At 43.1% G+C, this 23,063-nt stretch overlaps 1 protein-coding gene across 4 annotated transcripts in view; it reads right to left on the bottom strand.

The window, feature by feature from the left end:
• Window positions 1–23,063, bottom strand: part of LOC119165896 (neurobeachin-like protein 1) — a 202,742-nt gene that overhangs the window by 131,904 nt on the left and 47,775 nt on the right. For 3 of the 4 annotated variants that reach the window (XM_075865221.1, XM_075865224.1, XM_075865222.1), the window contains exons 24-28: window positions 20,169–20,234; window positions 14,187–14,320; window positions 12,302–12,464; window positions 2,755–2,857; window positions 2,208–2,355 (exon numbers count right to left, since the gene is read on the bottom strand). In XM_075865221.1, the coding sequence (XP_075721336.1) occupies window positions 2,208–2,355; window positions 2,755–2,857; window positions 12,302–12,464; window positions 14,187–14,320; window positions 20,169–20,234 (614 nt within the window). The remainder of the gene's footprint in view (window positions 1–2,207; window positions 2,356–2,754; window positions 2,858–12,301; window positions 12,465–14,186; window positions 14,321–20,168; window positions 20,235–23,063) is intronic. The other variant, XM_075865223.1, reaches the window with a different exon arrangement.

Raw genomic sequence — 23,063 nt, 5'->3', positions numbered from 1 at the left:
GAAACTCTGTTGCAAACTTGCCTTAGGCAGGTTTGATATCAGGAAAGGTATCATGCTAGCATGAGTAATGAAGCATTTTAGAACTGCAAAGGAACAATCAGACATCACACAATGCAAATTGCATAACGATTTGGTCGCCCAATGCTCTAACCCATTACAAAAGCTAGATCTTGATCACCTATCGACTGCAGTGCATACCCACTTGAGGCATAATTCATCATCATCAGCAATGCTCTAACCAATTACAAAAGCTTGTTCTTGATCACCAATTGACAGCAGCGCATACCCACTTGAGGCATAATTCATCATCATCAGCCACTGCATAAAAACTCTGCACAGAATTCCCTGCAAGTGTGTAGCGGATACCACACTTCTCCAAAGAATGACGGAGGATAGCATAGTGAATGCAGGCCTACTACACAAAAATTATGATTATTTGTGGCTTAGTTTTACCCAGCAAGTGCGCTTATAGCAGTTGCCCAAAAATTGTTTAGGAGAGGCTCTGAAAGGTTGCTCTCCAAGCTTTTGCTGTGACTCTGCCGTGTGTTCGGTGCAGGCTTCGAGGTTTTTTCTCGAGCAGCATGCAGCACGTTTCAGTCTGGTAGCCGTTCTTCACGAGACATTCCAAATTGTTATCACATTCATTGCTTCGCCCTTGAAGCAAATCTGTGACTTTCTTTCATTGATGCTTTCAACAAAACTAGAAGCAGGTCCTGTGACAGCCACATTAATCTCTTTCTCTTCACATAAGCAAAAGCTCTCCCTGCAATTTATAAACTTCCATTCTTCCACTTAGTGCACTAATAAAAAAAAAAAAAAGATTTCGCACCTACAGTACTGTAATATCAGTTTCCACATACCTCCCAAAAATATTCATGCCATCACCAATATACTCTGCTCTTCGGCCCTATGCCTCACACAGCATAGAATTTACAGCTGGGTACTAAATTATTAATAATGCATCAGAATATAAAAAGAAAACAGCTCGGCATAAGCAATTATGCATTGCAATGATATGAGTACCTGTGTTTTTTTCATGGCATGACATTATGTGCTTGTTATGTTAACGATTGTAATAACCATATACATATCCTTGATTTCATCATATTCATCTGTTCAGTACCTTCCAGGGCCTTTCTTTCACCTCAAATAAATGCTGACCTAGCGCTCTGTCTTTTAACAGTAAAGAATTCTTAATTTCTGCAAAGGTAAATATCATGGCCTCGTACATTCAGAATCGAACACAGTCCAGAGAGCAATTATTGATTGATTGATTGATTGATGCTATGTAGTGTTTCTTGGCGCAAGGACCATGTGATGGCCAAAGAGTGCCAATCGATTGATTGATTGACCAATTGAAAGGTACCAAATCAACATGACATTATTGAGGAACATCGTACCAAACAACTGCCTATCAAACTAAAAATGAATTAGAATGCACCGCAGTGTAAGCTTAAAGAGACACTAAAGGCAACTATTAAGTCGGCATTGACTGTTGAAATAGCGGCCCAGAAACCTCGTAGTGTTACTTTTGTGCCAAGGAAGGGCCTATTTTGAAATAAAATCAAGTTTTAGTGGTCCGCATCGAGTTAGCCCAATTCGAATTTCCCGCCTCAAGAAGCGGACCAACTCACGTTACTGTTGCCGGGCAACGTTTGGACCACTCACGCCATTCCCCATAGTAATGTCCGGCGGTTCTTTTTTCCATGAATCATACAGAAACGATAAGCAGCATTTTATTGCGTCTCTTGATGCAAGGGAGGTTTTTTATTTATTGCAGTTAGATCGATTACTAGTGATTAATAGAAGGCGGTCCATCTGATGTCATCGGGATCATTTTGAATATGTCCTACTGTGGCGCTTGTGTTCTTGTGCATTTACCTTAATTTTTCGGTAAGTAGGGCACTGCTGTTGATAATATTGTCGTTTTAGATGTTGTCATACATTGAGCTTTCACTCTGACGTAAATTTTTATTTGACGTTAATGTCTCTTTAACACATAACCTCACCCTCAATACAAAAATGCTTTTCATATCAAAGAGCAAAAGTTTCCTTATTATGAAAATGCCTACAGGCGATGCAAAACTTTTCCAGAGATAAGCTAAACAAGCTAAGCATGTTATAACGTGGCTTGCCTTCTAAACTTTCCAATGCCAGTACAATTGTGTGGCAGAACACGGACATTACCCATGCAAACAGAAACTCACTAGTTCTTCTTTTCTCTGCGATAGCATGTAAGACACAACTGCATTGACATCTTGAATGCTGACATCACGCATCATGTAGAATTTGACCAGAGAGAGAACGGCCATTCGGATTGTCTTGACATCGTCAGACGTGAGCAGGCTGCAATCACTGTCAACCAAGAGAAAAAAAAAACAAAGCATCAAAAACAAGAACAGTTTTTATTTTATATAAGAAATTTTTACTTGTCTATATTTTTTGCATACAGAAAAGACTAATGCACCCATGCAAGAGAAACTGAAAACTAATTGATTTGAAACATATTTTTAAAGAATAAAGATTGTGGGTGTTTGAACATACTTAAAGGAAATATAGCCAGCACACAGAAGCTGTGAATCTGTTTCAGAAGGATATTTGAAGTACACTAATTGGTTTCTAGCTTTATAGAAGGCATCACAGTCGTCACAATCAACTAGCCATCAGTCAAAATGTTTCTCTGCTACTCAGGCATTTCATTTTTGAGCAACAATGTTATTGAGAATGGCTAAAATATCAAGACCAAGAACTAACCTGTAAAACATTTGCACCATGTCTAGCATAAACCTAGGTCCATACTTCTTCCTGAAGTATTTTCGATCCTCCTTGATAATAGTGGTTAGATATTGAATGTGCCCTGCGGAGAACAGTGCACATATAACATCCAGCAGCACAGGCAATGACTGATCAACAAGCCCTGTCTAAATGCATTGTTTGATGACAACAATAGCAGCAAAGGGCAGTTGTACAATATAAATGTCAACAAAATAATTATAGAAAAAACTTAGTCTCAAAACTCTAATTAGGCTAAGAGGAATGCTGTACTGAAAGGCTCTTGATTGAACCTGTACGACATTGCGTTACCTTTAGGTAATACTAGTAGATATACTTGTCTTGAAACAATACATGACTGCTATTACATCTACAAGGCACCTTACATTGGGTCCCAATATCACCGATAACGTGCTACCAATGTAGTAAGGTTGCTATTTTCAAGTTTCCCTAAAAAGAGTGGTGAGTGATTGCTTTTACTACACAAAGACCCACCGTAATATATTGTGAGTGTTCAACATCATTTTACGTCTGCCTTGCATTTTGTTATTACCACAGATTCCACCGAGGTCTTCCAATTTGGAGCAATTTTCGGAGCAGCAAAATTTTCATTCTGGAGCACTTTGGAGAAGCAAAATTTTCTATTTTGGAACCATCTAGAGCAGCTAACTTTAAATCTTGGAGGAGAAGAAAGTTTCATTTACATTCAGGAACATAAAAAAATATTCTGAGGCTATTGTGAAGAGCTATAAACATTTAGATTCACTAAAAATTTCATGGAGCCAATAATCTTAAAAGCACTCCCTATTTACAGTTGATGATGCAAGAATAATGGCATCCTGCTCTTGAGCATTCTGGAAAAACTTGTTCAGTGATTATTTTCGTAGCAAATAAAGAGAATAATGATTGAATGAAATTTTTGTACTTCATAAAATGACAAAATAAATACACCTATGTGGTTATCAGCAGACATGGTCTGTGTTCTTTTCCTTCGTCCTCGTCTCGTGTGCGCTGTTCAGCCAAGATGAACCCATACCAACTCGCTCAAGCTTCCATTCTCATGGTAGACAAATGCTGTGACGTACAAGGCTAAGGAATGACACAGTCGCAAGCACGTTTCACTAAGAAGACTTCAAGAATAAAAAAGGTTCTTTTTCTTCACGACTGATTACACTGCTGGGCATAACATGACGTCATTTAGCTAGTCTAAGAAAGCCAACCTCCTCCGGCCTTCATCTTTCTGTGCTGAAACTACCCGACTAAACAAACTTCATTTTCCTGATGCAGCAATATTTTATGAGGCTCGGGTGTTTCGTCTATACTCCAAAAACCCCCTATTGTGTCCTCTACAAAGCAGTGCATAAAAAAAATCTCACAGGGTACCTTATGCATACGCCTAAGACAACACGAAGCAAGATCCATTTTGTTTTTAATGGGACGGGATAGCAATTATATGAACATTCCCGACTGGTTTTTGTCATTTCCAGGGGTGTAACAAAAAATTTAAACAAACATTTGGGGGGGGGGGGGGGGGGGGCAGGCCAAAGGTCATTTTGCGTTATATATGCCATGACAAAAAAAATTTCGGAAGTAAGGAGCATACCCCACCCTCTAGCTAGCCGTCATGCTTTGTGTAATGTTCCAATCAATAACATCCCTAGGCGCATCGTGTTTTACACATAGGTAAAAGCGCCCAAACAGGGGCGACGAACGCAGCTGAAGCGGAGATAAGAAGAGGCGACTTATCTCCTTTGCACTGAGGGCAAATGCGATAACATCAACCTGTGTGCCAGGCCTCCCATCGATTGTTATTCAAGCAGAGAGGAATGCGCCGCTGTTGTATCCTGCAGTTTCAGTTTCAGTGTGTAGGTTGACAACACTGTCCTTGTGCGTGAATATATTTGTGGAACGTCTAATAAAACGGCAGTATGTATGCAGCCGCTACCCGGGGTGTGTCAGTCACATTACTCCTTCACTACAATGGCGACTGGTGTTTGAACCCCGTCTGATGGCTTTCGCTGGCATCGCCCCACCGATCCATTTCTTCCGACACAGGGTCGCCGTGTGCAGTCATGGTCCCGATGGCACTACATGTTCAAGGTCTGCCCGCTGGCTTCCAGTGCTTCAGAGTTCTCCCCAGAGCGACGCAAGGCTATTCTACTATATTCCTTGGGACCCGAAGGTCAACGTATTTTTAAGACTGTCTGTTTCGCAGGCGCCCGAAAACACAGAGGAGAAAGAAAAGACTGGAGCTACGCCCGACGTGTATGACTTCGCGGTAGCGACACTGGCTAAGCACTTCGATACCACCTGCAACCTGGTCGTTGAGCGCCACCGATTCCACCATCAAACTCATTCCTCAGGCGAGTCTATTGAAGAATACATGACAGCGCTAACAGAGCTTGCCGCGAGGTGCTCATTTACGTCGCAAGAAGAGTCATTACGCGACCGGTTTGTTGCCGGTGTGTCCTCGCATCGTATTCGGGAACCTCTTCTGTTAGAAGGTTCCTCGCTTTCGTTCAGCAAGGCAGTCCCTCTCGCGAGTCAAATCGAGCAGGCAGCAATCGAAATTAAGGAATTTTCTATTTCTGTGCAACCAGTATCAGCGCAGTCGGGCTCAAAAGATGGTTCATCTTCGCAGTTGCCGAATTCACGGCTGCGTGCTTGCACTTTTAGTTAACGCGATAAGGCACCTACGTCTGGGAACTGCCCCTGTTTCAACAGCGCTGTCCATCGAATTCGCAGCAACACATGAATTCGTCGTACTGCTTCAGATGGGGTTCTAAGCAGCATCGCGCTTCTTGGAAGCGCTGCTCAGCTAAAGAAAAAAAGTGCTTCTTTTGTGACCGTATCGGACATTTCGAAAATGTGTGCAAGCAGAAGCGGTCGCAGACACCTGTCCAAGAGGTTTCAGTAGATAGCCCAATGCAGGATGAAACCGTAGAGGTTCTTGTGGTTCAACAGCCATTTACATCTGAAATTCACATGAATGCTCAAGTCGGGCCGGTCGCTATGAAGCTATTAGTCAATTCTGGCTCTACGGTTTCCATTCTTTCAGGCAAGGTGTTTGACCTACATTTCTGTGGCGTGCCGCATCTTCTTGTTCCGCGTGTGACGCTTCTGGATTGTTCTAAAAGACCGATTTCTGTTCGAGGCTGCTTTTTTTCTGAGGTCTTTTTCGAGAATCGCAGCGCACCGGTTTTGTTTTATGTCGTTAAACGAGGTACTTCTTTCGTTGGCCTGGATGGTATTAAGGCTTTGAAGCTGCGTATTGAAGGGTTTGAGCTGCACTGTTTTCAAACCAGAATGGTACCTAACGCTGAAGTATCTTGGACATGTCCGATAGATTCACCCATACAGCTTCCATCAGCACTTCAGCAAAGGTTTTGCTCTCTGTTCACAAATTAGCTTGGTCTGGCAAAAGATTTTCTTCATAAGATTAAGACACGTGCGGGTGTTCAGCCAGTAGCATGAAAACTACGCCGGCTTCCTTTAAGGTTACAACCACACGTGTCTTCCGAACTGCAGCTCTTGAAAAGTTTGGACATCATTGAACGTATCAATGCGTCAGAATGGCTGTCCCCTTTTGTAGTCATTCGGAAAAAAGATGGAATTATTAGGCTCTGTGTAGATTTCCGTGAGCCTAACAGGGCCATCGTTCCTAACAGCTTTCTGCCGTCCCACATTGATGAATTGCTTCACGCCTTGGCGGGTGCCACGCACTTTTTGAAACTTGACTTAGTGTCTGCCTACCACCAAGTTGCCTTAGATCCGAAGAGTAGAGACTTGACAGCTTTTATTACACATGAAGGGCTCTACCGCTTCAAGCACATTTGTTTTGAGCTAGCCTCAGCACCTGCTGCTTTCCAGAGTATGATTTCTCAAATCCTTCGCAATTGTGCGGGTGTGTCCTCTTTTACATCGGCGATGTCATTATTTTTGGCAAATCGGCTGAGGAGCACCTGAAGAACTTGGAGGCAGTGTTACAGCGTATATAAGACGCAGGTCTGAAGCTCAACAGTAAATGTGCGTTTGCAGTTCAGGAGCTCAAATTCTTGGACCACAAGGTGACACCTTGCGGTATTTCGCCACTGTGGGGGAAAGTGAACGCGATTGTAGAAACCCCAGTTCCGAGAAAAGTCGCTGAACTTTGTTTCTTTCTTGGGTTGGTGGAATACTACACCGAGTTTATGCCACACTTGGCTGAGATGGTAGAACCAATGAGGGCTCTTCTTGGGAAAAGCGAAACGTTCACCTAGTCTGTCAAGGTGGATAACAATTTCCGCGCGGTAAAGGCAGTATTACTGTCAGATCTTGTCTTGCACATGTTTGATCCTGTGCTTCCAATTTTCATCTCAACTGATGCATCCGAATGTGGTCTCGGGGCAGTCCTCCAGCAGCACGCCGGTGATAATCTTCGTACTGTTGCTTTTGCATCACGTACGCTATCTCCGGCTGAACGAAAGTATGCAGTTGGCGAGAAGGAAGCACTTGCATGCATTTGAGCATACGAGCATTGGCATACATACCTGTGGGGACGAAGCTTCACTACCCGAACAGACCATCAAGCACACATTTCACTTTTGTCTTCGCAAAGCTGAGGCCGAACCCACTTAGAATTGCACGTTGGTGCGCACGGCTACTACGGTACCATTTCGCGGTGGAGTACCAGAGAGGCTCGTCCAACACAGTAGCTGATGCTCTGTCATGGTTACCTGTTCATATGGCAGATAGAGAGCTGAATTTTGAGGAAGAAATTATTTCCATGGTTCAACCAACTTGCTTGACAAAAGAGCAGTTTGAAAAAGCGGTTCTAGCTGATGCCACTTTTCAAAAGATAAAGGCCTTTGTAAATGAGTCTTGGCCATCACACAGAGACTTGCCGCAAGATCTCGAACCATACTTCAGAGTTCATGACGAATTGTCAGTAGTGAGCGAATTGGTGATGCGTGCAGAGAGGATTGTAGTTTCTTTATTTTTCGTGGCTCAACTTGTGGCAACAGCGCATGAAACGCACCAGGGTATTGCATGCACCAAGGCCAGGCTTAGGGAGCAATTTTAGGGGCCCCGCATGGACATTTACGTGGAAGAAGCAGTCCACAATTGCAGCATCTGTCAAGCAGCAGATAAATCGGCAAAGAAGTCGCCTGCTCGGCTGCAACCTGTTGAGTTACTAGAGAGACCATGGCAGAAACTTGCAATTGATATCGTTGGTCCCCTGGAGAGGGCGCCTCCAGATTGCAGATTTGTTCTGACACTGGTGGACTACTTCTCAAAATGGCCAGAAGTACAGTTTTGAGGAAAATTTCTACAAGCACCGTGACCGAATTTCTGCTCAATGTATTTGCACGGGTAATGAACTTTGACTTTAACAATGTATTTGCATTGTTATGAACTTTGCCTTTACATTGTGATCGCTGGTGCACGCGCTATTTACGGCTGGTATACCCTTCTACTTTGTACTCTCATCGCGAACAGACTGCACGAAAAGTGCTTCGCTTTCTAGAGTGGCCATATAAGGGTATGCACTAGGTCTTGATCACAAGGCGGCCACACCATCATTGCACGATTTCGGAGGTCCATTCATGCGTGCCGTTCATGCAATACAGATCAGGAGCAGCGAAGCACTCTTGATCACACAGGTCAAGAGCAGCGAAGTGCCTGCCTGTCGGCATTGCTGTTGACTGCGGCTTCTATATCACGTTACCTACAAGCTTACGTTGATGCTTAGAGCATAGCACAAGGGCCTAACACACAGTATGACCATGTTTGGTAGCATTACAGCGCCTCTCTTTACATATTTCTGAAGAAAATGCCAGCTTGAGTGGCCGACTGGGTGCTCTAGACAAGTCTGATTCCATCTGTCCATGCATTGGAGGCTAAGATCGAGATGTTTCCGGGGTCTCTAGTCCCCCAAGTCGCAAATATCGAACAACGCGCGTGCAGCAAGTTTTTGCAAGTGCGCGAACCTTGGAAATGGCAACCCGCGGCCACCGCTTCTCATAGATGACGTCAAGCCTTATCATTTGATGTAACAATACAATTTGTTGGTATGACATTTATTTCTAAGAGCATAAGTGAAACTAACAAATTGTATCTTTTAGATCTGATATCACCTAACTCAAAACAACGTTAGCTAAAGGGACAGTGATCACTCATGTTGCCGAAGCGTTCGTGCTGTCAGTTATCTAATTGTGAAGCACATGTTGGGGGCAGTTGGAGGCAGGGTAGTTAGACAGGACACTGGCAAGCTTTCCCAGGAAGCAAAGAATCTCATCAATAAACGTCAAATCATGAAAGTCTCAAGTACAACAGACAAAATAGAACTGGCAGAGCTTTGAAAGTTATTTAATAGGCGTAAGGTATGCAATGTAAGAAGGTATAACATGGAGAGAATTGAACACGCTCTGAAAAACGGAGGAAGTGTCAAAGCAGTGAAGAGGAAACTTGGGTTATGCAAAAATCGGATGTATGCACTAAGGCAGAAAGAAGGCAAAATAACTACCAATATAAATAGGATAGTTAAAATAGCGGAGGAGTTTTACTGAGATCTGTACAGTAGCCGGGACAACCACGACTTTAATACTATAAGAACTAGCAGTAACTGAGATGACATCCCACCAGTAATGATAGAAGAAGTCAAAAAAGCTTTGGAGAGCATGCAAAGAGGCAAAGCTGCTGGTGAGGATCAGGTAACATCAGATCTGCTGAAAGATGGAGGACAGATTGTGTTAGAAAAGCTAGCCACCCTGTTTACGAGGTGTCTCCTGACGGGAAGAGTACCAGAGTCTTAGAAGAACGCTAACATCATCTTAATACATAAGAAAGGAGATGACAAGGACTGGAAGAATTACGGGCCGATCAGCTTGCTCTCTGTAGTATACAAGCTATTTACAAAGGTAATTGCTAACAGAGTAAAGAAAACATTAGAATTCAATCAACCAAAGGAACAAGCAGGATTTCGAACAGGCTACTCAACAATTGACCACATTCATACTATCAATCAGGTAATAGAGAAATGCTCAGAATATAACCAACCACTGTACATAGCCTTCATAGATTACGAGAAGGCATTTGATTCAGTAGAAATATCAGCCGTCATGCAGACACTGCGGAATCGGGGCGTTGATGAAGTATATATAAACATCCTGGAAGAAATCTACAGGGAATCAACTGCTACCATAGTGCTTCATAAAGAAAGCAACAGAATACCAATCAAGAAAGGTGTAAGGCAGGGGGACACAATCTCCCCAATGCTATTTACCGCGTGCTTACAGGAGGTTTTCAAAAGCCTAGAATTGGAAAAGTTAGGGATAAGAGTTAATGGAGAGTTCCTTAGTAACCTGAACTTTGCCGATGACACTGCATTGCTGAGTAACTCAGGGGACGAATCGCAACTGATGATTACGGAGTTAGACAAGGAGAGCAGAAAGGTGGGTCTTAAAATTAATCTGCAGAAAGCGAAAGCAATGTACAACAACCTCGGAAAAGAGCAGCGCTTCGAGATAGGTAATAGTGCACTTCAAGTTGTAAAAGACTATATCCACTTAGGGCAGGTAATAACTGCGGAGCCGAACCACGAGATTGAAGTAACTAGAAGAATAAGAATGATTAAGGGTAACTAACTGGATTCCCAGAGAAGGCAAGCGGGTTAGGGGGAGACAGAAGGTTAGGTGGGCAAATGAGATTAAGAAGTTTGTGGGTATAAATTAGCAGCAGCAAGCACAGGACCGGGTTAACTGGTGAAACATGGGAGAAACACAGGAAGTTTACAAGCAGTCTCATTATACCTCGAGATGGCGCATGCTAGCTACTTCAAGCGAAGCAGTGTCCCCTCCACCCCTCCCTTCAAAATGAGGCAATAAATGCAATGCCAAAATATTCTTTTTTTAACCTTCAGCTATTGACCCTCAAAAGCGAAAGGTGGACGTGAGCGTATCCACTTTATAGGCCTTCAACACCAGAGCCACCAGCGATGGCTTCACTATAGCAGCGCATATTGAAACCGAATTGTAGCTGCTTAAACCATGAGGCATGCTTTTATAAATGAGATGACATTTAAAAAGAAAGCACGCGAGAACTTTCAATACCCTAGCAACCTCAAGTATGAAAGGGCAGGGTCATCAAGGTGCTTTTACTGCCACAGCGGTTCTAAACGCAGATGTGCTGGTGAAAGGAATTACGAAACAGCTCTTTTGTGTGATGATCCAATGACAAAGTACATTAGAAGAAAAGTGTGAACGCATTCCCACCATTTGCGTGTCCTGCGGACGCGAATCACAGAAAATTAGATCACGATGTCCAGACATTAAACGTGAAAAACATTTTGGCGTGCAGTTATTAGTAAAAATTGCTTTATTACATGCCCCGCAACTTTTCAAACGAACTATCAGCAGCGTTCCTGTAACAGACGGCGTCCACCGATAAACCGCCGCCACAGTTTCACGCTACCGATTGGACAAGACACCACGAGCCCCTGCAGAGAGTGCATCTCGCCGTTGAGAACTTGCACAACAGAGTTGCGTCAGCACCAAACAAAGCATTGTGGATTTTAGGACGCATGCGCGACCACTGTTTATTCAGCGTAATAAAATAGATACGTGATTGCGACTTTGGTTGCCCCGAGAACAAGGTGCACATGTATTGACGTGCCGGCATGGCTATTGCTGGTTGTAGTCCCTCCAAAATCCGTCTTTGGCGCGGTTTGGCGCAATTTCCGTTGACATCATCAGGATGGCGCAGTAAATCTGATTTGGTGCACTTTGGCACAGTTGGTGCAGGAGTGGGATCACTGTATTACACACATGCAAGACAGAGAAGTAACAATACGAGTGCATAGAGACCATGCCACACCATGGTGCTGTATGGTCCACTTCAACAGTGGTACAGTATTCAACAGAATAGGTAAATAAGGCTTTTCCTTTTCCAAGAGTTCAAACTAACTGAAAATATAATATCCACACTTCAGAATCATAACTTCCTATTTCAGTATGTCATCTGATGCACCAAGTGGCCCAGCTCCAGTAATAACAGCTGTAAATTAATGTAACGTAAGCCATTTACGAACAGTTAACAGCATGTAAAAATAAACAAACACTACAAATTTGACACATAGGTGCAAAGAACACAATTTGTGTTATGCTAGGTTAGCTTAGGCATGGCTACATTACCAGGGTTAATGGCAAGACAAGTTGTCAATGAATCAATGAATATAAATAGACATATGATTTCCAGCCTATCATAACACGGCAGACAACATAATGCAGTTGCATGTGGCAAGTTGAATTTACTACAATCAGGGTGGATAGCAATAAAAGAAATGTGGCCTTTGGTATCAGAAGTGAGGGATATTTCCAAGTATGTGAAAAGGAAAGTTGGGCAAGTTAGTGATAGTTTATGCTTACTTATGAAGCAGTGCATGGAGACAAGACACAAAAGGAACAAAGGCAGCAGTGTCCTTTTTGTTCCCTTTGTCTCCATGCGCTGCTTCATATGTAAGCATGTCAAAGGAACTGAGCACTAAGCTTACCTAGCCTCACAGCAAAACTTCCTTTGCTCCAAATTCTAAAGTCGAACAAGATATGCTGATACACCAGCTGCAGCATTTCTTGAGCATTCTCGACGCCACTTGCATTTTCAACCAACAGCTGCACTGCCATTAGGACGTTCACATCAATGCAGTGTCCTGGAACCTGTAGAATACACAGCACAACATTATCAGAGAAAGAAGCAAAATCATTAAATAGGTATGCAACCTAACAATATGTTCTTTGTATTTGTCAGCCTTTTAAGAAATTGAATCAAGCAGAATGTGTAGTTTTTCAGCAGTGAAGCGAGAAGAATCACAAGATATCCATTAGCGATTTGTCGTGACATGGCGCTTTTGTCTTTCTTTCATAAATATGCCTACGCCACTCGATCATCGCTAGCGCAATTACAACTTTCCTCTCACTTATCGCACAGGTTGCACAATGACTTCAGCTACACCCGCCTCTACGGCACCACTAATGCTTTTAACTACTCGTCACTCCCGTGTGCCATAAAACTGTGAAATGATCTTCCAAACAGCATCACCCTCCAGCGTAATCCCAATAAATTTCGCGAGCATCTTCTCAACCATTTCACTGATAATGCTTAGCTGGTCCACTTACTCCCAGGATTCATGCATCCCCTTTTTCTTTTTATTTCATCATCACAGTGAAGCTGTTGTTTAAAGTTTTGTTCATTAACCCCAACCAGCACGGTAAACTGCGTAGTCTGTTTCACTACGCTTCATTTTGATCTGTCCAACACGCTATTGCATTTCTTTTACATGTTTTAAACTTACCTATTCATGTGGAATACATATGACTACTTCTGTACTTGGACATATTTTTGCTGTTGTTGACATACTACATTGTTCTTACCGACTTGTTAACCCAATTTGTTATTACTTTGTATCGACCCCCCTTACACAATGCCTCTGCGAGGCCTGTAAGGTACTTGTAAATAAATAAATAAATAAATAAATATGAGGAATGGTTTCATGGGCGCTTTCAAAGTAAGCACACGCAATTTCTTGTAAAACTTTTTTATTCCTCCACAGCTTCATGCCAAGTTAAGTGATGCAAAATGCAAGAACTATACCACCTCAATGTGTCTTCCAAGTTTAGGCACAAGAAAAGAAAAAGAAGCTAGCTTGTGCAACTAATGGGGCAATATTGGTTGATTGAGTGGGTGAGTGATTGATTGATTGACCAATTAATCAAGTGATACTCATTGCAACAACCAGACTATGAGAAACACTGTAGTGGCTGGATTAATTCCTTACCCCTTATGCCTTCCTTCTTGATACCCAGTCAGAATCATTTACGAAATGTGTGGAAAAGCGTAGTAGCAAAGATAAGCACTCCTGAATATTTTTAATGCACCTTTATTGCCAATATCAGCGGTAATCATGTGCAGCTACTCCAGTGATTTCCTGCTCTTTATTCTTACAATAATTTAGCCTTTTACCCAACAAGCATGTAGCAATGTACACAAAGCTTTGCCCATCACTGTCCCAAATCCTTCTGCAAGTGTACCCAGGTCTGAGAAACCTTACAGAAGGCATCTCAAAGGCCCTAAAATTGACACAGTTGGAGTGTATTACACCATCACTTGAAACACTTCTTCATCGCTGATAGTGTGTACCCATATACAACAGTAGAAGGGTGTAAAAAGCAGGACAAAAATGTCTCACACAAAACCATGGCTTGTACTGTGTACTATGTTAAAAAGTGTATGACTGGCCCCCTTTGAAGAACACATGAAGTAAATGCTTTGGTATTTCCCACATTGTGGAACGTTGCCACTGTGGCTGGAAATTAAGCATGTAGTCTTTCTTTCAGCAGCATATATGGCACAACCATTGAGCAACAGAGGTGGGTACTAACCCTTTGCATGAGAGCTCCTATGGTTGGTATTCCGGTGCGAGCCAAGAGTTGCATTTGGTTCTCTGGACTTCCTTGCATGAGATGCTGTACAATAACTAGAAAGCTAGAGACTTGATTCTGAGCTAGCCTCAAATCTGGAATCGAAAATATGAGGAGGGAGGGATGGGGAAGGAATCTTCAGGTCAAAGAATGAACTGAAACATGAATTTGAACACGCCATCTCTCTGTGGAGAAGGATACCAAGAGAGGGAGGACGAGTGGACGAAAAGAAATATATATATACCTTCCTAGGGGTGTGAGTAACAAGCATTTGTGTCATAAGGAACGATGATAATAATAACATCTGGGGCTGAATGCCCCAAAACCACAATATGATTGTGAGAGGCGCCGTAGTGAAGGGCCCCAGAAATTTCGACCATCTGGGGATCTTTGACGCGCTCCTAATTCTAACCACACAGGCTTCAACATTTTCGCCTCCATGAAAAATGCAGCCTCCGCAGCCGGGATTCAATCCCGCGACCTTCGGGTTGGCAGTCGAGCGCCGTAACCACTAGGCCACCAAAGTGGGGCAGAAATAACAGCAGCTTAAATAGCGACTTCTACACAAAAAAACTCAATTGGTCATTAAGCACTGTTTTACAACCTTTGTCAGTGTGAAAGTATCATCCAACCCTTTATAAAAGACAAATGGGTATAAGAGACACCATTGTGCCTACAGTAAACTACGAGTTGATAAAAAAATGCATACAAGGCACCATGCTTATATGAGACATCGCAAACAAAAGACAACAATTGCTGCCCTGAGTATGCCTCTTATAAAAGAGTTTAACCGTACATGCAAAGCAAACCAAGCAAAGTGTGTGCACCGTTTTTCGAGCATGTAAAATGTTAAAAAATGTGTACCTTGCATGCAGCCCTGAGCATCATAGCATGCAGTTAATATGAAGTGATTACATTACAATGATGAAACACCCTTCTGTGTTATTCACACCCTAAAGCATTGCAATCAAGTTTGATTGTGAAAAGATAAACTGCAAATTCAGGCTCACTTTATCAACACTTTTCTTTTTTACTGATATTTTTGCTAATCTGAACGATCTTTAGGAAAGGCAGCAATAATGACACGATGAGAATCATGCAAGAATGCCTATACAGTAGTGCAATTAAAACATGAAGTGAAGTTCATGACAAATACCTTAGCATTTGGACCAATTTATTGTTTTTGAACATAGTATAATAGTCACAGTCTTAAATAAAATAAATTGCACAGAATTCAATGCCTCATAATACAGTTGAACCCACTTATAGTGGTACTGATTTTATACATATATTGTTTATAATAGTTACAAGTTGCTCCACTGTCAGCTTTAGTATGTTTTCCATGGTGAAATAACCCGGTTAAAGCAATGCCTCCATGTCGTATCATTCGTTATAACATTAAATTATGGTTGCAAGGTGTCCTAGCCAAAAAGTAATGGAATGTGAAATCTTTGAAAAGAAATAATAAAACTGGGAAATGCAAGCTGCTGAACATCCACCTCCCCACACAACCCCAATGTATTCTTCACCCCTATGAATTTATAGTATGCTTCACCGCATAGAGAAAGGCATTACAGAAAGGCATTACAGAAAGGCCGACTTTTGACGTGTACTATGGCGCGGGAGCAGCGGAGGCTTCTTTAAAAAGTATTTAGGAATTTTTTTTTTTTTCAAGTAACGCTTGTATAGCAATTTTCGGTTTTAACAATGAAATTTCCGTGGCACTGCAGTATTGTTATAAGTGAATTCAACTGTAATATCTGGGGCATTACGTGCCTAAACCATGATATGGTTATGAGGCACTCGGCAGTGGAGGGCTCTGGAAATTTCAACCACCTGGTGTTCTCTAATGTACACTAACGAACAGTGCAGACTACATGGGTCCCTAGCATTTCATCTCTCATAGATTTGTGACCACCGTGGCTGGGATCGAACATGCAACCTTTGGCTCAGTTGCCAAACACAGTTATCGTAACACCACCATAGCAGACCAAAAAAATTCAATTCCTGTAGCAAGGCTTTCGAGATGGCAGGCACGCGGCAGTTTTCTCCCTGGCCGTCCCAATGGCACGAAGAGAGCACGTTTCCAGAGGTGGGCGTGGCCTGCTCTTTTCTCCGCACGGCAGCGCTCCTTCGTATGATCGAAAAGGCTGCCGTGCTGTTGGCGACGCTCGCATGTGGCGAGAAAAAAATGGTTTTGCGCTTTTATGTAAGTTCGTGCTTATTTCGGAATGTCGGACAAGGTGTACGAATGGCAAAGTCAATGCTTGGGCGTATATATTCTCAAATGGCACGTGGGGAGTGAATGTAGGTTGGCTAAGTGAAGCCTTCTACAATGTTCTGGCAAAATTACTTCTCACGTACCCTATTTAAATGACATGAACAAGGCACTCAGTTATCTAGAGCGTAACTGCAGTTCGGTTGACCACCTCATAAATATTTGTACCCGACAGAACAGTAAAATTATGAGTTAGGACAGGAGAGTAATACGATTCAACGACAATGATTAGCCCAGTTTTCCCTCATACAAGTCTCCAGAAATAAGTAATGCTAGAACGCCTCTATTGAGGTATTTAACACAGAAACAAAATGGACCATAATGAAAAAAAAAGTAATACTACCGCAGACAAATTGATACCTCTTTACAATTACATATTGGAAAAATGCAGCATTTGCCATGCTTTTGTCCACCAATTGGACCAAAAACATGTGGTAACAAAAAAATACTTTCCTTCAGTTCGGCGAGAAGATTCTGGCGGTAATTCTTGCTCGCACACGTAAAAAAGAAATGCGCACGCTGGAATCCCGAGCCCTCTGCTGTCTCCTGCTGTCTGCCGCTGTCTCCGCTGCCGCGAAAATCTGCGCCTTCTCGCGGTAGTTGGGCGCGTGAGGCGATGCTCTGCTCGTTAATTTTGCTGGGGAGCGCGGCGATTGGGACGGCCAGAGAAAAACATGCCGCGCGCCTTCCACTTCAGAGGCCATGTCTTCAGTATCCATATACTTACAAATATTTAATTTAGCCCAATGAATTGTTGAGCCAAACTGAAAGTTTATTCATGATGAAAATATAACAGCCGTCAATCAGCTATATGGAACACTGAATTAAATTGATGTTTTCAATATTCCTTTGTAACTGAATAACTTGGGTCAACACAATACAACACTGCATATACAGTAGACAATAAAACAAAAAATACTATACTGAACACATCCAGCATGCACAAATACCCTTTTCATGCAGCCAGAGCACCCCTGGACCCAGCGTGACATGAACATAAAGCAAAGCTGAAATGATGAGAAGTTAACCGACACTGTATATGTATTGTGGGCCATTAACTATTGACAGCATTACATTTTATGGGTAATATCAAACCTTATGCTAATGAGAAAACAGAAAATTTGTTTTAACAATGACCAGTGCATCTTCATTATGCCCAATGGAAGCCATTTTGAAGAAACTCTACAAAAATGAGAAACCCTGACCCAGTTTTGTCGTTATTAATGAACAAGTATGCTGTAGATCATCCTACAAATTGAATTTTCATAAAACTTCAGATGCCAAGACCACGATCTGATTGTGAAGCATGTCTGATGACTACGTATGAGAGGTTTTTCAATGTATACTATAACTTGAATGCACAAGAATTTTAGGATGTCCCTTTCCAACCCAAACTTTTTCTAGAGCAGAGCAAAAATTTTTAATGTTTTTTTTTTCTATAGCTAAGAGGTCATTCAAAAGCATGCAAAAAAATAAAGATGGCTGTAAGTACAACTGTTTTCATAGGATAACCGTGTCCAGTATACTGGACACTGGGATTAATTTGTTGCACATATAGATACACACACTGTGCCACCTTCCTTTAAAGAGTGCTGGTTTTGGCCATGTCAGAAGGTTAATCGATTTATAAAACACAAACACATTTCGTTTTGACCCGAGAAACAGATTCTCATGGTTAGTTCTTGCACATAGCGTTCAGCACCACAAAGGAAAATAATACCTAGAAGGGAGCGCGCCTAACGTCCATGCGTCAACTTCATCAGACGCTGCTCTCTCCTCATGCTTCATGCCCTCGATAGATTGCCGGCATGCTCCAGTTTTATTTTTTATGGCTGGGCTTCAAGATTGTCATGTGACGCCGCCTCTTGTTTTCTTTTTCCCCTTCATATTTGGCACGATGTCCACCAATTGCATCCTGGCATTCAGTGTACTGGACATACATTCATTCTCGCATTGCCAGCCAACTTCTGATTTCAAAAGCTACCTTTTTGCAACTATGTTTCAAAAAGACATATAACAGCTCGCATGATTTATATCTTTTGAATTACACAAATATAGCTCCTGAAATAATTTTGAATATTTGAACACGTCATGCTCACACGTTTCAAGTGAATGACGCTATGACTTTGAGGTGCCCACATAAGAAAACGAGGAAACTACATTTAAAAACATATCGCTCGACTCTAACAGAAGCTGCCTAAGTAGTTTAGGTTTTGATTGTAGCTCTGCTTACTTTTCTGCATTGCTGTTTTGGTCATTTCCGTAACACTGAACACGGGGTCTAAAAGAAATATCACTCAGATCGAAATGTGCCTGCCACTGCAAGGACTGAGTTTGCAACCTCACACTCAGAAGAGAAGGGCTGTAGCGACAATGTTACCAAAGCAGCTCACAGCTTATGAAAATCGCTATTGTCACAAATTACCAATTAGTAATTAAGGTGTTTAAAACCCTCTCATTGTAGCTGCCATGCGAGAGGCATTGCACTGCTACACTATCACATGGCTAACTGCTGAGCTGAAGATAAAACTTAAAAGCATGGTTTTTTGTCGCTGTGTACTACTTATGGGTACTAAAACAGTACATTACTTTCCATACTACATGAAAAATTTGTAAACAAGAAAGGGGGGGGTGGGCTGTAGCCCACAAGCAGAGATGTCAATTTTAGGGCTGAAACTTGAAGACTTGCTGCCTTGCAGCCTAGATGCCTTGAAACTTGTAGCCTTGAAGAAGACAAGTTCGTTTGTCAAATCATCAGCTACAGCGCTCCCCATGTTTACGCAGTCTCCATCACAAGCTTCCATCACCCCCTGGCTTTTAATTTTGCAGTGTTTCTTCAGTCACAGAAGCATCCGAACTTCTCTCTTCTCTGTTAAGCCAACCAACAAGGCTTCCTTTAGCATACTTAATCAACTTGAACCCTGCCCAGAGTTAAAAGAGAAAGGTGGTTGCTTGGAGAACTTGTAGCTCCCTTCTAACAAGTGTGCTTAGGTAGAAGCCCCATGGAGAAGGCCAGATTTGTGCACACAACCTTCACCAAGTTAGTAGTTGATGCGAGAATTTAGAGTGCTGCGTGAGCTCAGGACCAAGTAATTTTTATACCAGTTTGGAGGCAGCAACACCTTTCCTCCGTAGCATCTTGCAATATTATTTTATCTGTTCATTAATTATCAATCTTTACCTTAGAGCACTGCAAAAAATGTGACTTTCTTCCATAGATTGTCATTCTATGAACCCATTCCGAGGTTCTTCCTGCTCCATGACAGACAGTTGAACGTTGTTAAGCTCACTTGGCCTCAAAGATCGATGTGTACGTGTGGATAAGATGTCAATTTGCATGTGACCTTCATTGCTTTTGCTTCGTAGACCTGTTGTCTGGCTCCACTGAATCTACTCCCTTTGTCTATTTTATACAACAACTTATTCTATGTGCTAAACTCAATAAGCAGAGAAGTCTGCTTTAAAGAATTATCTGTGGCATGGCACAGCAATAAAAAAAAAGAATTTCTTTGGAACCACAAGTGCCTGCACATCAGTTGGAGTCCCTTTGATGGGCAGTGGCAGCGAGAGAGGAAAACATGAGCAAGGCAAAAGCAGACCCCACAACAAGCCAGGAGAACGAATGCAATTGCAGGAAGCAGTTAAGTGTAATTGGCATGCCTGACCCTTGGCAAGTGTTTTAGGATCGCCCTCCGTCTCGCACAGCAAGTCCAACAGCACGGACTGCGGTCCTAAGCAGAGAAACAGTCAGGTGCGCTCGCACATAAACGAGACGGCGAGCAAAACAAGGCCTTGCACATGCTCTACACAACTATACACTGGACATTCAAACACACTGGTGCCATTGTTCAGGGTGAATCATAAATCTTTCCCATTTCTCATCACTAGAACAGGCACACAAATCAAGCAAATCATCTCCCAAGGCTCTAAATGTAGCTTTCATCACAATAGTCAGGCAAACATTCTACTGCCATGCAAGAAAAGCCATTAATTCCCAAACTATTACTACTCAAATTACGATTCAGTTGTGTACAACCCCATAAATACCGTATATACTCGTGTAAGGGCCGCCCTCGTGTAAGGGCCGCACCCCAACTTTGAAAGCGGATATTTCGAAAAAAAAAAAACAAAAGTTCAAAATGTCCCGCCAGAAAAGTGTAGTTAGTTCATTTACAGCCAGATGGCGCTGCACGCTTTTCCGCTTTTATTCTACTTCCGCCGACGCGCCGACCACGCTGTTGACAGCGCGCCGCCATATTTGCCTTGTGCGGCCTCTTTGTTGGCATCGTTCCTAGCATCGTGTCGATACGTTGGCAGCGCGACTTCAGATCGGTGTCGTCGGTGTCACTTTGTTGGTTGTAGTGAACCCTGCAGAAGCCAGCGCACGTGACGGACGATGGGCCGGCATCTGAGATCATTCACTGCAGCATTTAAGCTGCAAGTGATTGACTATGCCGAGGAGCACGGGAAGCGGGAAGCTGGACGAAAGTACGACGTCGATGAGAAGCGCGTGCGTTACTGGATGAATCAGAAAGATGCCCTCGCCGCTACTAACAGGAGCCGAAAGGCGTTTCGCGGGAAAAAGTGCAAGTACCCGCAACTCGAAAGCGAGCTCGTCAACTACGTCGTCGACACACGAAGGGACGGCTACGCCGTATCGACTGACATGATACGCGTCAAAGCCCTCAGCATCGCTCGCCACATGGAAATACCCCCGGCACAATTCAAGGCAAGTCGGGGCTGGGCTACGCGGTTTATGAACCGTAACCAGCTTTCTATTCGGCGCCGAACGACGATTTGCCAAAAACTGCCGCGCGAGTACGAAGACCACGTCATTAAGTTTCATCGCTTCGTGAATGCTCTCAGGAGGGAGCATGAATACGACCTGTCCCAAATTGGGAATGCGGACCAGACACCTGTGTGGTTCGATGCACCGGAAAGCACCACAGTGGATTTAAAAGGTGCGAAAAGTGTGTCTGTGCGCACGACTGGTGCAGAACGCCAAAGGTGCACTGTGATGTTGTGCATCACGGCAGACGGCAGGAGGCTTCCGCCGTACGTCGTATTTAAAAGGAAGACTCTCCCAAAAGAGAAGTTCCCTCAGGGAATCGTCGTACGTGCGCAAGAGAAGGGCTGGATGTCCGAGGAACTGGTCGTTGACTGGATTAAGACCGTCTGGGCAAACAGACCTGGAGGGCTGTTACAACGGAAAGCCCTCCTTGTTTTGGACAGCTTTAGGGGCCACTTGACCGACCGCGTCAAGAACCGAGTTGCCGCAACTCGTACGGACTTGGCCGTCATTCCCGGTGGCCTGACGAGTGTGCTGCAGCCGCTCGACGTATGCGTCAACAGACCATTCAAAGTGGAATTTCGCCGATGTTACTCTGAATGGATGGCTGGAGGCGTCCACGAGAAGACCCCTACAGGACGGCTGAAGCGGGCGTCGCTCCAACAGGTGTGTGAATGGATTTTGAATGCGTGGCGTGCCATGTCAGTAGAAGTAGTTGCTAAAAGCTTCAAGGTAACGGGAATTTCGAACTCCATGAACGGCACCGAAGATGACCGTCTCTGGGAAGACGCGGACGCCGAGGCGAGCTCCTCCGAGAACGAGGACAGCGAAATGGAATCCGAATAAAAACATTTCTGGCATGTCATTTGTGACTCTTGCACTCTGCTACTGTTGCATAAACAGTACAGACCTTTGGCCTGTACTGCCTGTACTAAATCGGCCTGATTCGTGTAAGGGCCGCACCTAGCAAAATTTTCGAAAAAAAAGTGCGGCCCTTACACGAGTATATACGGTAGACACGACAGTGTGATTCATATTGTTAACCTCTCTGTATGTCTCAAACATATACAGTAAAAGCTTGTTAATTTGGGACCTGAAGAAATCTCTAAATTAAGCGAATTCCAAATTATCAAAATTATAAAAAAACAATATACAAACGTCTATTACATTAATACACTTTAATTTTTCCAGTGAATACATAAATGTCTCACTTATTTCACAAAAGAGAAGCAAAAGTCAGAATTGCCACCATCCTGCAACTTCTTTCTCAATATGAGTACAGCCCAACAAACCTGTCTGTTAATTAGCCCTACACCTGCTCTCCACTTCTACCTTATTACGCTCTGCCACCACCACCAAACGCACATGACAATACCTTTTTATTGTGACAGCAATTACACGGACACTCTCGGCTGGATTTCGCCGCCAGCGTCGGCATCGACGTGGACGTCGGCGTCGATGCCATGCATCGTATACGTATATGTATCTATATATATGAAAACGCAAGGAAAAAATCTCAGAAAAAAGACTCCGGTGCACGGAATCAAACATGGGACCCTGCGTCCAGAATGTGAGGCATTATCCACTAGCTGAGAGGTACCTCTTTCAACGTTCAAACGGCAATCTATTCATATATATCACCTACCGTTGTTGGCAGGCATCTCGAAGATGGAACTATCGTGCTTTCAGCATTATCAGCAAGATGGCGCAGTGAGCACGCGGTGGCTCTCATCTCTCACGCATACATTGGCCCGCAAAGAGAATAAGTGGG

This window comes from Rhipicephalus microplus, chromosome 1 (assembly GCF_043290135.1).
Source record: "Rhipicephalus microplus isolate Deutch F79 chromosome 1, USDA_Rmic, whole genome shotgun sequence".
In the NCBI taxonomy this organism is placed as follows: domain Eukaryota; kingdom Metazoa; phylum Arthropoda; class Arachnida; order Ixodida; family Ixodidae; genus Rhipicephalus; species Rhipicephalus microplus.
This window is presented reverse-complemented; position numbering and strand designations above follow the sequence as displayed.